This window comes from Miscanthus floridulus, chromosome 5 (genome assembly GCF_019320115.1).
Source record: "Miscanthus floridulus cultivar M001 chromosome 5, ASM1932011v1, whole genome shotgun sequence".
Classification (NCBI taxonomy): domain Eukaryota; kingdom Viridiplantae; phylum Streptophyta; class Magnoliopsida; order Poales; family Poaceae; genus Miscanthus; species Miscanthus floridulus.
The window spans coordinates 89,033,661-89,047,750 of NC_089584.1; the positions used below are offsets into that span (position 1 = coordinate 89,033,661).

Sequence of the window (14,090 nt, forward strand, 5' to 3'; positions counted from 1 at the left end):
ACAACATCAATCTTATCAATGAACATAATTTGCTGCGAGTGTCCATTCTTAATTATATATATTCGAAGTCATGTTTTGTCAGCTGTTCTTCATAGTTTGTATTATCTTGAAGGCTCTAATCCCTGCATGCACAAATTCAACTCTATTTTTTTGAAATGTTGCACAAATTCAACTACAGTTTGATGTGTTTTGTGGTCACTGTTAATTAAATAACAAAGGTGGATGGAATGACCGTTTTGTAAAAATCGAATTAACGAAGATAGACATCTTAAGGTGCCCTTCTCTAAAAATTGATATTTAGGGTCGCCTTAGAATGCCCGCATCTGCATATGATTTACCGATGCGGACATTTTTTGAGAGGCTGTCTAACCATGTAAGGGCCGGTCTCTAGATGTATCCACGTCTTTTAATTAGAGAAGCTGTCTTCTAAATTTGTTTTATTATAGTGTCGTCCATCTCGTCTTGGCCATTAGGAATGTCAGTGCATGTTCCTGCCTAGACGGGTAGCATGGAAATAAGTGGAAGTTCGTTATAAAAAATAAGTCAAAGTTCACTGCTGGCCAGTCTAGTCAAAGCTAGCGTCAAATCGGTTTGACTTGTCCTACAATTTTCAAATTACTGTACAACATTCGGTCTGCGTCAAAAGACCGGCGAGCATTAACAGGCGGGGGTACTTGCCGTTACCTTTGCCGAGTGCCCTCCCGTTAGGCACTCAGCAAAGAGGCTTTGCCGAGTGCCAGAGTTGGGCACTCGGCAAAGCATAATTTTTTTTTTTTTGCCTCAAAACTTTTTCTTCAACCCTTACACATTAAGTTGAAGTACATCCTCAAATTTGGCACATTTCTCGATCTTTTTGCTATATATCCTTAATTTATTTCATTTAATTGTATTTTTTCGGGAAATGTAAGTTTGAACTGCAGGTGCATCGAATCATGGAATTCGACGAGTGGAAAAATGATATTCGCGTTACTTATTGTATTTTGAGGCCGTTTCCAGGAGCACGCCCGAAGTTTCAAACATCTCACGCACGAAACATAGCGACAAAATTGCGGGTGAAGTGTTTTTTAATTATATAAAATGCAAACGAAGTTCGAAAATCATTAAACTTGGTGACACGTCTTTACATCACATGTGGAGGCTATGGTAAAAATTTGAGAACATTTCGCGCAAGTTGTCACGTAGGATGGTTAGAAACCTAGACATCTCACGCGGCCGGCTCCCACCTGAACACCTGATGTCACTGGCCGGCTCACCGCCTTGAGGTGCTGCTCATGTGTAGGCTAACAGATGGACGTGTTGCACCGTATGCCAAGCGGTTTTCTTTTCTTATAAGCGACAAGAATGCACGGCTGTACACACAAAAACAACAGCAGGGAATAGCAACGTACACAGACACCGTGCTTAGCTAGCTCAACCTCAACGAAGCTGCCGTCTGCCTCACGATCACGTCAGCTTCTCCTCTGCGATCCTCCGCTACTACGTCCCCCGTGCAGCCGCCGTGGCGACTGGCGTGCGGGCACGGTTCGATCGAGCTGCCCCCGACGTACACGCAGCACATCACATGGTTCACGCACGCACGCATGTAGGTGTATGACGTGTCGTTTGAATTACTTGTGCCGCCTGGAACTGGAACCGGCCGCTTTGCTGCTGTGGTGGTCGTCCTCGTCCAAGACGCCCAACTCGGCGGTGGAGAGGTCGTTGGCGAACGCCATTCGCCGGAACAGCTCGATGTCCGCCGAGTACCGGCCCGAGTCGTACGCCATGCTGTGCCCGAGCTTCACGCCGTTGGTCAGGTCCGACGAGCACTCGTCCACGTCCAGCGATCGCCACACCTTCCCATCGATATATAGAGGGAAGAGATAGACAGCAGCGATCAAGAGTTAGGTAGCTAGTTCCTTGCATCATTCATCCTCGGTGTGTCCTGCATTGGCAGTACGTGTGTTTGGTCCAGAGTGTGTGCTCGTTATTTACCTGCACCATCCTGGGTCTCTTGGCGGCGGAGTGGCGCACGCAAGCGGCGGCCGCCTCCACCATCCTCCGCATCTCGGTCTTGGAGAACCTGCACTCCAGCGCAGGGTCGGCGACCTCTCGGAAGTCGTCCGTCTCCAAGGCGTCCACGAGGAGAAGGCGAGCCTGCATGCATGGGGTCCGCCCGCCCGGGGGTTCACGCAGCGTACGTGATCAACAGTCAGCGATCGACCCCGTAGGCTGTTGTAGCTAGTAGCACGATGATACAAAGGAGGAGGATTCGCGTACCCATTCAACCAGGCTCTCTTCTCCCAGTGGTTGAGATGCGTCGACGGGCTTCCGCCCGGTGATGAGCTCCAGGAGCACCACCCCGAAGGAGAACACGTCGGATCTGTCGGTCAGCTTCCCGCTTTGTGCGTACTCGGGCGCCATGTACCTGTGGATCGAGCAATGTGACTGGTATCCCCTCCAAATTTTGCTGTACTCTGAACGCTGCTTACCCGAACGTGCCCATCACGCGCGTCGAGATATGAGTCAGCGAGTCGTTTGTCAGTTTAGCAAGGCCGAAATCTGCAACCTGTTCCCCAGATTATCGCCAGTAAGTACAGAAATCAAGCGTTTGGGTAGTGCATTAGTACATCCTGTGCTGCAAATTAACCTTAGCCTCGAAGGCGTCGTCCAGGAGAATGTTGGCCGACTTGATGTCCCTGTGTATGATCCTAGGATGGCCTGCATGTACGTACAAGAGCAGCTCTTAATTAGCCGGACTGACAGGCAAGCTAGCTACCCAGGACAGGAGAATCGCAAGATGGGGACTTACAGTCTTCGTGGAGGTACGTCAACCCACGCGCCGCTCCGATCGCAATCTTCATCCGCTTCGGCCAATCCATCACGGGTAGCCCTTTTCCTGCAGATCGATATACATGTATTTAATCCAACATTCACGCATACGCATGTCCGCCAATGCAATGCAAGAGGAAGCTGATCAATGCATGTGAATAATGTGCTCACTCACCGTGCAGGTGATGCTCGAGCGTGTTGTTGGCCACGAACTCGTAGACGAGGAGGCGGTGGTTCTCGGTGACGCAGTAGCCGACGAGCGTGACGAGGTGGCGGTGGTGGATGCGGCTGATGATGTCCACCTCCGCGCGGAACTCCTTCTCCCCCTGGGCGCTGCCCACCTTGAGCTGCTTCACCGCCACGCGCCGCCCGTCGCCCAGCGCGCCCATGTACACCTTCCCGAACCCGCCCTCGCCGATCACGTTCCCCGCCGAGAACCCGCCCGTGATGCCCACCAGCTCGTCGTACGTGAACCACGACTTGGTCCCCGACAGGTCGTACGAGTTCGTCCCGCTCGGCGACGGCGCGGGGGGGCCGCCGTTCGACGGCTGGTACACGTCCGGCGAGACCGAAGCCACGGCTGCACGTACGTGACAGACAAAAGCGCAGGGTTACATACTGCATGCATGGTGGTGGCAAGAGCAACGCAAACAGGACGTTCCGAGGCGGGGCGGGCACTGACGTTCCGGCACGACGATGTTGTGCCTGCGCGACGGCGACGGTTGCGCGTGCCGCTTCCTCTTCCCCCGCTTGCTGTTGACGCACATCATTATCAACAGCGAGGCCAGTGCCAGGAGGAGCCCGGCAACGGAGATCCCGATGATGATCGCCTCGTTGTTCATGTTGCTGCTGCCCGAGCCGCCACCCGCGGGGGGACTCAATGGCGGGGCGGTAGCGGCGGGGCCAGGCGGGCCCCTCCACCTGCCGCCTGCAGGTGGGGTGGAGGCACCCGGCATGATCACCGTCACCGCCATCGGAGGAGGCAGCATTTGCGTGGGCGAGGACGATGTCCCCGACGACGCGGGAGGTGGCTGACGACCGGCGGTGGTGTCTGGGGGCGTCGATGGTGTCTCGCGCGGTGGCGGCTGTGATTTTGATCCGGAGCTTGACGTCGCATTTGGGGGAGGTGACGCTGCTCCGGGCGGCTTCTCTGACGACGAGGGCTGCGGTGGCTTGGTAGATTCCGGTCCCGGAGGCGATTGCTGCGACGTCGACGATGGTGGCGTCGTCGATGACGCGGGCGGCGGCGGCGAAGAACGCGGAGGTGGCGACGGGGGCGGCGTCGACGGGGAAGGAGGAGGGGACTTGCTTGCTGGCGGCGGCGAGGCCGGAGGAGGCGGGGACGCCATCGGCGACTTCTCCGGTGGAGTCGCTGGTGTCTTCGACGAAGGTGCCGGAGGAGGTGGGGACTGCTTCGACGGTGGCGGCGGCGGTGAGTGCTGAGGCGGCGACGGTGTCGGCGGCGGGGGAGACGACGAGGAAGCATTCGGTGGGGGTGGCGGCGACGACGACTGCGGCGGTGGTGCCCGTGCCTTCGGCCCCGGCGGCCCTCCCGCGGGGGACGAGGCCAGATGCTCGGTTGACGCCATGAGGGCGCGCGGCATCACAGGGCCGCCGCGCGCTCGGCGGTGTCGTCGTCGTTCCGGGAGAGTGTCTAGGAGCCGAGCCGGAAGAATGGCATCTCGATCAAGCGCTCATCGATCGGCAGGTGGGGAGGCGGGAGGGGGCAGCGCGGCCGGGTTCCGCCTCTCACATAGGCATGGTGGGGCCAAACGAATGTCCGTCCGGCGGCAGGGCAGGCCCCGAGCTTGCAGGCAGCGTGGAGGCACGGAATGCGCCTCGCCTTGGCGACAAGACGGCCGCGGCGTAATGTGCTCGTGCCCTTTTCGGTTTCCCTCCGTAATTTTTCTCTCTTTTTCTCGCTGTGTTTTCTTTGCCTTGCTTTTCTTGGATGGGTGGAGGTGGTGGTGGAACAGAGCAGCTGCGGGGAGCATCGAGAAATCTGGGCGGCCGCAGGAGGAAACCGGCGCTAACTTGAATGCGTTTGAGCTCCTGATGACGAAGCAACGCGCGGGCAGTGATTGACAGATCACTTGGCTTGGCTGTTCACCTCTCTCCTGCAAGATTTCATACACATGCTAAATTTAGCTACGTGCAGGTAAAGGAGCTGCATATGATCTGAGCATTATATGGAGCTTTTATCATATTGCAAAGGGCTATATACATGTCAATGCGGGTATTAGCGAAAGCTAGTGAGGATCCAGCAGCGTTGCCCGCAGATCAAGAGCATAAGTAGATCCTATCTTAGGTGACAAAAAGCTACGCCGAGCTCGAGTGTTTTAGGCACTCCGCTCACTCGATCCTGTGACTGTCCGATCTTTGGCGTCAACGGCGCGCAGCAAGCGGTCGCAAGCCCCTGGGTGGTCGCGGTCAGACCTGGCGATGGCCTACGGGGACCGGCGTTTCCTGGGCGTGGCCGCGTGCGTCCATTCACTGCATGTGCGATAGGTGCCAGGTGTGCAGGCGGTAGGTGCATGGTGTAGGCTTCGGTGGAGGTGGAGGCTCTGGTCAGATGTAGGTGACGATGCTAACCGTCATATTGGCGCCTAACCCATCGTATCTTGCCCCTAGACCCTATAGCCATGCATGCATGCTGGTTTATTCTTTAGTACGAACACATTATATTTTAGTGGGGCATATTTTACTATTTTTGTTTAGGTGAAAGTTCTATGTTTAATTGATGTAAGTTGACTATTGGTAAATGAGAATGATAACAGTTATTTGATTTTTTTTATTTTTTTTATTTTTTGTATGTTTTATTTGGTTTCCTTTGCAATTTTTCAATTTGTCTTCCATAGAAATAATCTGGCTGATCTTTTTGTATTATTTGGTTCCCTTTGAAATCTTTCGATTTGGCTTCCATAGAAATGATATAGGTATTTTTTATTTTATATGTTCTATCTGTTTACATTAATTTCGATCATTTGATCTGAATCCTGTGGTCACGAGAATCGAGTGTTTGGTGGCCTTGAAACACTCGATTGTGCCATCTGACCCGTTTTTAACCAATCGAGTGTTTCCGAGCCATCTCTCACTCGAGCGCCAGGAGCATCTTTAAGGCATGTGTGGTACCCTTCCCAGCCCAGCTAGGCCCGCTCCAGACAGCTAGGCTGCATTTGCCTAAGCCAGATGCATGCAACAAGGGTTGTTTGGTTGCATGCATCTGTGGAACCAGGCTGGGCTGAGACAGTGTTTGGTTGCATGCATGTGTTTGCAGATTTAAAAAGCCCATGCATGGATCATTGTTTGGTTGGTTGCATACAAGTTGTAGTCACCTCTTGCATGTAGTGGTAACATTACCATCCACTAGTTGACATAATGTAACAGAACCGGCCAAATCATAAGAACGTAAGTACAAAAACAATCACCGAAGTGATCAAATTTCTGTACTTAAGCTCCCATAATCCCGGTAGTCCGGAAATCACGAAGGATTTCAACCAACTCTCGACATACAAACCAAGATCGTAGTGATTCAACACAACACATCATCCGTTACAATATTTCACAAGTAGCATTCGGATTACATCCATCAGAGTTGAAATAGAATATTACAAACCAAGTTTGAGTGTGCGGAAGCAACATAGTTTGGTACAAACATCATAGTTTTCAATTACATTGCCAAGTCTGAGTCATGTCCCACAAAAGCATTAACAGGTACGAGAACTAGTAGAGACCGTGCCCAACGGTCTAGTCTTCATCCCCAGCTGGGAGAAGGCAGTACTTGCAGCAACCAAAGTAGAACTGTTCATCTGCAACAGGTGGGAGATAAACCCTGAGTATGAGAAGGTACTCAGCTAGACTTACCCGTCAAAACCAAAAATAAAAGACACCAAGGATCATGCAAGGCTTTTCAGGTGGGCTAGCTTGACACAGTTGCATAAAAGAACTTATGATTATAGTAACCAATTTAAACTTAGCATCAAGCTTATCATTATTTACCTGTCCACTAGATTAGCACCTGTACTAGAGCACTCACTTATTAGGAGCAAACAATATTAACCATAGCAGGTATAATAAGGCTGTCATCATCATATCATCATTTCCGAACCATTATGTTATTAAGTGTATCTACATTGAAGATAAGCCCATCAAGTTCTCACTAACCGGGAGAGACGGCGACTCGAATCGAATTACAACTCAGCTGAGGGGGTATTCCTAACTTTCACCCTGGCATACTTAGCAAGGGTAGCTGTGGGTTACCTTTGGTACAACTCAGGAACCAAATTCGCGGGTTCGATCAGCGCCAGCACTCTCAGGGATTACCCTTCTGCCAGGACGATCAGGACTTTTAAATCACCTGCCCTTGGACTCACGCCTACGGCTCCCTTCCGAGGCGTACTTTATACTTATCGACTTTCGGCCTGAGTTGAGCTACTCGGCTTCGCGGTCGGTCATCGGACACGGCCAACTAAGAGAGAGGCATGCGTTCAACATGAACAGGAAAGGCTCCAAGAATCAGTCCTTAAGCGACACAGACGGAGTCACTGCAAACCGGCGAGCCTCCGTCCAGTCTTCATTTCAAACTAAGACTGGTTCTTTTCCATGATAGCAAATATAGCCAACCGTGCCACATGTATCTTCCAATATCTCGTAGGTGACAGGAAATCACCTGACTTCTACCGTGTTTAAGCAGGGCTAAGCACTATACGAGGCTGAGCTACATAGGATTCAGGGTAACAATATCTAGACAAGGATTGGGTAACTAGTGCAGCAATTGTTTGCATCCAACACCTAAACTTAATACAACAATATATATATATATATATATATATACTGTTACAGTATTATTGTTACATATATATATATATATATGTAATAATAATACTGTAACAGCATTTCGGAAATTAGGAGGCTTAATATGCTCCGGGGCTTGCCTTTCACAAAGTTGCAAGGACGGTGATCCGGGCACTCAATGGCGACCTCGTCTGGCACTTCTCCTGAAGGCTGCTCCTCCTGAATCTCCGGTGTCGGCTGCTGCTGCTCGCTCGGTTCCTCGAATTCCAGCAGGGTCACTCCTTCCGGTACACCTATTGCATGCCGATGCAAAAGATAAATACCATGAATGCATAAGGAATGACATGATGCTCATGATGAATGAATCACAGTAAGTGTTTACCGAAAACATCACTGGACACTCGTTTACCGAGTAAGACTAGCCATATTCAAATCACTTTAAGCATGTATCTAACTTAACTTAAAGAACAAGATCAACTTACCTAACTTGCATAACCTAAGATAAAGATGCTCATCTTCGGTTAAAGGCCTAACACCTAGGAACATTACCACAACTTAGAAATAGTAACGGTATACATAATTTAACATTTAAAGTTTCATATGCATACAAGTATTCCCGTAATTAAATCACAACAAGAGTTATACAAATCCAAATGACTTGTATGAGGACATTCTAGAAAGCTTATGAAATGTTCTACAAATCAATGGTAAACAGCAAAGCATGATTCTGATGTTAACCAAATCAATTTCCAGCAAACCTAGAATCTGTCCAGGAATAACAGGGTTACTAAATTAATTATTTAATGACAATGCAAAAGCATAATTTGATCAAACCAAGTTTACCAACTTGTTTTTCATACCTAAGAAACATCAGAAAGTATAGTGCCAACTTCTAAATAAATTATTTAATATCCTTTTCCAATTTATTTAATTAATTAGGTGATTAAAGCAATATACAGTAAAATTATTCACAAAAATTACAGTAGCTATCTCATGCTACACATAGACTACCATAAAAATTTCAAAGTCATTGGGCAAACATAACTTGCTGTATCCCAAAATAACAGATGACATGTCTAATTTGAGCATAATTAGGAAACCCTAATGAAAAGTGTCAAGCAACAGATTTCATATTTTTTCTAGCATCATTCTAGCATAAGAACCTTACTCACCAAATTTTACCTATACTGGATCTATAGAAAAATTATGAAAATTCACACAAGATCCATCCATTAATAAAAGGAATTTCTATAACTTAAAAACTACACATGCACTAGCTCTGAAATTTTAACCAGAGCTTCTAATAAGCAATAATAGACTACCCACAAAATTTCAAAATTTTTGGACCATAGAAACTCAAGATAAAATTCAAACAAGTTTGCATGTATCCAAAAACACATTTCAAAGTCCTATTTAATTCATTCAGAATTTCTAAAACATGTGCTCATATAATATTTTTATTAAATACTAGACAATACTAGGAGCTCAACAAAATTAGAACCATAGCATTTGGATCTATATACTAAGAAATACAGATTTTTGCATATCAATACAAATATGTGAAATAATAAAACAAAACAAATAAGGAAACAAAACTACGCCATAGTTGGGCTGGCCCGAAGGAACAATGGCCCGCGAAGTGTACAGGCGCGGCCCAAGACGCGGCGTGGCCCACGCTGGGCTCCCGCCTTAGCCTCGGTGGCTGACAGCCGGGTCCCGCGTGACAGCGAGACAGGCAGGGGAGGAGGAGGAGACGGCGGCGAAGCACGTCGCCGGTAGCTTCTCCGGCGAAGGCAAGGGTGTCTACGCGCTCGCCTCATCCTAGCGGACCTAGGGGAACCCTGATTCGTAGCTATTGACGCAACTAGGAGGGGTGGCGATGGCCACGGCGGTGCTCGGTCGCTGCACGGCCGGCTCCGACGACGCTACGATGTCACAGCCCTAACGGGTGGCTCTACGGGCTTCCGTAGGGTTCACCGGACCTAGCTCAAGTTAGAGGAGGGATGGCAATGGCATGAGGAGAGCTGGCCGTGCAGAGCGTCATCTCCGACGAGAACAGCCACGACGGCGGTGGAAAGGAATGATGAATTCATCCTTACCACGGCACAATCGACCTGGCTAAGGGGTGGAGGTGGTAGAGGGGATCACGGTGAGGCTATAGTCGGACAGGGCAACACGTTTTCATGGTGGCGTGCGCGCACGGCGGCGGTGATGCTCGGTCGGCAATGGCGGGTGGCTGCTGTGAACACGGCGCTGTACGCGGGGAAGGCGAGAGGGAAAAATGGAGCGGCGAGCGCGTTCAGCAGGCGCTGGCCCTCTTCAGGAGCGCGGACGCGCGACGTGGTGACCTTGGCAGCGCATGAATGCCACGTGGCGAACGTCGCCTGAGCCGGTCGGCCATGACGGTCACTGACCGATTTCTGAAAACAGCGATTCAGTGATCATCAAAGGTGACTGATAGAGCGAGTTGGACGACTAATTGCTCCTAAACCGTGACGTTCTAGACTATGCCATAGTTAACAAAGTTGATCATCTATATGTGAACTACAACTCTTGTTATTGGAGCTCGAGCTAGTTTGGCTCTGTTAGGGAGATACAAGGTGAAACAGTTGGGTACACGAAACTGCAAAACACATAAAGACTTAGGAAAATTTCTAAGTATGAAATCAGTCTGAAATTCTGACTTGTGGGCCATGTTTGACCATGTTCCACACATTTTCATGGGTTGGTCATAAAATAACTTTTGTTCCTTGATAAAATAGCTACAACTTTTGTAAAGAGTGCACAGCTATGCAAAGTCTCTAAGTTAGTCTTTTGAATCAGTCAAACAGTGGCACTCTAGGGTTCATTTCAAGTCAAACCTCCATTCAAAGGCAATTTTGTCATTTTGACCTACATGAACAATGTCCAAACAATTACTCTAAGTGTAGTTAAGGTGTATTAGACCATGATCAACCACTTTACACAATTGTTATACCATTTCAATTGATCACATGTGATGAAACAATCAAAACCAGCAATTTACCCAATGTTGCAATGAAATGTTTCGCATGTTTCATGACTTTGTGATTATTTTATACTTGGCACATTACTACCATATTGCCATGTTTCAAGGTATGAGAGTTTCATGTTGCATTCACATGTTGCACTACTACCACTCTAAGCAATCAAGCATGAAACACATATAATTTAAAATGTTGCATATGTATGTTTCAATGATAATGGCATGATGACATGGATAATGCACATGTTTATGAAATGACATGCAATTTAGTGGAAGCCTAAACACCTAGGGTGTTACAGCCCTCCCCCCTTAGAAAAATCTTGTCCCGAGATTTGGAAAACGTACCAATCAGTATAGAAAGCCGGATAGTTTTCTTTTAAATAATCTTCTCGCTCCCAGGTTGCATCCCGTTCGCTATGATTACTCCAAACTACCTTGTATAATTTAACTACTCATGTACGAGTCACTCTTTCTTGAGTATCCAGGACTTGCACAGGCTTTTCCTCATAAGAAAGATCAGATTTCAAGTTGACTTTCCTTGTTGCTATTCTTTCCTCAGGAATACGAAGACACTTCTTTAGCTGGGACACATGGAATACCGGGAATATAGCTTCCATCTCACGTGGTAGATCAAGCTTATATGCTACTCTTTCACTTTTCTCAATAATGCGGTAGGGTCCAACATATCGAGGCTCAAGCTTCCTTTTAATTCCAAAACGCTTGACTCCTTTCATAGGGGATACCTTCAAATAAACATGATCACCTACTTCAAACTCAATAGGTTTTCTTCTTTTGTCAGCATAGCTCTTTTGTCTAGCCTGTGCGGCAGTCATATTCTTCTGTATAGTTCGGACTTGCTCTTCGGCTTCTTTTACAAAATCAATACCATAGAATCTTCTTTCTCCGGGTTCCACCCAGTTCAAAGGAGTTCTACACTTGCGGCCATAAAGAGCTTCAAAAGGAGCCATTTTGATACTTTCTTGATAACTGTTGTTATAAGAGAATTTAGTGAGAGGTAACCAGTCTTCCCAAGAGCCTTTGCAAGAGATAAGACAAGCTCTAAGCATGTCTTCAAGAATTTGATTAACACGCTCAGTCTATCCTAATGTTTGCGGATGATAGGCGGAACTGCGGATTAGATGAGTGCCAAGATTCTGATGTAAGCACTCCCAAAAGTGAGCCGTGAACTGAGGTCCTCTATCAGAAACAATGGATTTGGGTACACCATGGAGACGTACCACTTGTTGAAAATAAATCTCAGCATAATTGTGAGGATGACAGGTAGACTTGACCGGAATAAAGTGAGCAGATTTAGTTAGACGATCTACGATAACCCAAATGGAATCACAACCCTTTTTGGTAGTGGGTAGTCCAACAATAAAATCTATGCTAATTTCTTCCCACTTCCAGCCAGGAATAGAGAGTGGCTGCAATAGTCCGGGTCTTATGTGAATAGCCTTGACTCTACAACAGTTATCATAGCTTGCCACGTAAGCTGCGATTTCTTTCTTCATCTTGGTCCACCAATAATATAGCTTGAGATCTTGATACATTTTACTGCTACCAGGATGGATGGACAATTTAGAAGAATGGGCTTCAGCCATATTTGATTTCTAAGTTCTTTGTCTTTGGGTACCACAAGCCTATCATTAAACCAGAGAATTCCCTTGTCATCGACCCTAAAGTGCTTGGTCCCTTTCTCTTTCATTTTCCGCTTGATGTGAAACACACCCACATCAGTCTTCTGGAGTTTGATAATTCGACTTCTAAGAGAGCAATCCACAGTGATATTATGGAGTACTACAGGATGAAGGAGGTGTGCCAGATGAAAGTCTTCACTAACCAAGGAATTGCAATGGGCCTTTCTGCTTAAGGCATCAGCAACCACATTTGCCTTACCAGGGTGATAGTGCACTTGAAGGTTGTAATCTTTGATTAATTCTAACCATCGTCGTTGATGCATGTTCAACTCGGGTTGAGTAAAGATGTACTTGAGGCTTTTATGGTCAGTATAGATGTTGCACACATTACCCAGCAAGTAATATCTCCAAATCTTCAGGGCATGAACAACTGCGGCTAGCTCTAAGTCATGGGTAGGATAGTTGACTTCATGCTTTTGAAGCTAGCGTGAAGCATAAGTAATTACTCGGCCCTCCTGCATAAGAACACACCCCAAACCGGTGCCACATGCGTCACAGTAGACATCAAAAGGCTTCTCGATGTCAGGTTGTGCTAATATAGGAGCAGAGGTTAGTAAGGTCCGCAAAGTGTGGAAAGCCTCTTCACACTTCAGGGTCCACACAAACTTCTCATCCTTTTGAAGTAGTCGAGTCATGGGCTTAGCGATTTTTGAGAAATCCGTGATAAAGCGACGATAATAGCTAGCCAATCCTAGGAAACTTCGGACTTCTGTGACCGTAGTAGGTGCCTTCCATTCAAGGACTTCTTGCACCTTAGTAGGGTCAACCGAAATTCCATCACCAGATAATACATGACCTAGAAAAGGTATCTTGTTCAACCAGAACTCGCACTTGCTGAACTTAGCATAAAGCTGGTTGTCACGTAACCGAGTTAAAATAATTCTTAGATGTTCAGCATACTCTTCTTCATTATGAGAATATACCAGGATATCATCAATGAACACAACAACAAATTTGTCCAATTCCGGTATGAATACAGAATTCATCAGGTACATAAAGTGCGCCGGAGCATTTGTCAACCCAAATGACATGATGAGGTATTCGAACAAGCCATAACGAGTAGAGAAAGCTGTCTTAGGTATATCTTCAGGATGAATTTTGATCTGATGGTAGCCAGACCTCAAATCGATCTTGGAGAATACCTTAGCCTTGGAGAGCTGATCAAACAGAATATCGATGCGAGGAAGAGGGTACTTGTTCTTGATAGTAACAGCGTTTAGGGGGCGATAATCCACACACATGTGTAGAGACTTGTCCTTCTTCTTCACAAATATAGCTGGACAACCCCAAGGAGAAGAACTAGGCCGAATCAACCCTTTCTTCAATAGCTCATTCAACTGACTCTTTAGCTCGGCCAACTCATTGGGTGGCATTCTATAGGGCCTTCAAGAAATAGGAGCCATACCCGGAATGAGTTCTATCTTGAATTCTACATCATGGTCCGGAGGTAATCCAGGCAAGTCATCAGGAAAGACATCTGGAAACTCACAGACAACCGGTAGATCCTTAATGGCTTTGGCTAGGGTAGCATTGGCTGTATTGTGGATAGAGATATCACGAGGTAACTGCACTAGAAAACCCTTCTTATCCATAGGATCCCTCAACATTACCACACGGGTTGAGGTATCGATCAACACTCCATTCCCGCTCATCCACTTCATTCCTAGGATTATATCAATTCCTACCCCTGGTAGAACCACAAGATCCGTATGGAACTCTCGATCCCCAATCTCAATCTTTACATCTTTAACTACTTGGTTAGTCAGGATATTATTTCCAGCAGC

The 14,090-nt window shown here is 47.4% G+C and overlaps 1 protein-coding gene across 1 annotated transcript; it reads right to left on the reverse strand.

The window, feature by feature from the left end:
- Positions 1-1,219: 1,219 nt before the first annotated feature.
- Positions 1,220-4,698, reverse strand: LOC136452559 (proline-rich receptor-like protein kinase PERK8). Its single transcript, XM_066453165.1, has 8 exons — positions 3,491-4,698; positions 2,984-3,388; positions 2,789-2,875; positions 2,627-2,697; positions 2,469-2,545; positions 2,257-2,404; positions 1,972-2,133; positions 1,220-1,832 (listed from the first exon to the last, which is right to left on the reverse strand). Exons 1-8 carry the CDS (start codon positions 4,410-4,412, stop codon positions 1,608-1,610), a joined length of 2,097 nt encoding a protein of 698 aa, XP_066309262.1. The 5' UTR covers positions 4,413-4,698; the 3' UTR covers positions 1,220-1,607.
- Positions 4,699-14,090: the final 9,392 nt, after the last annotated feature.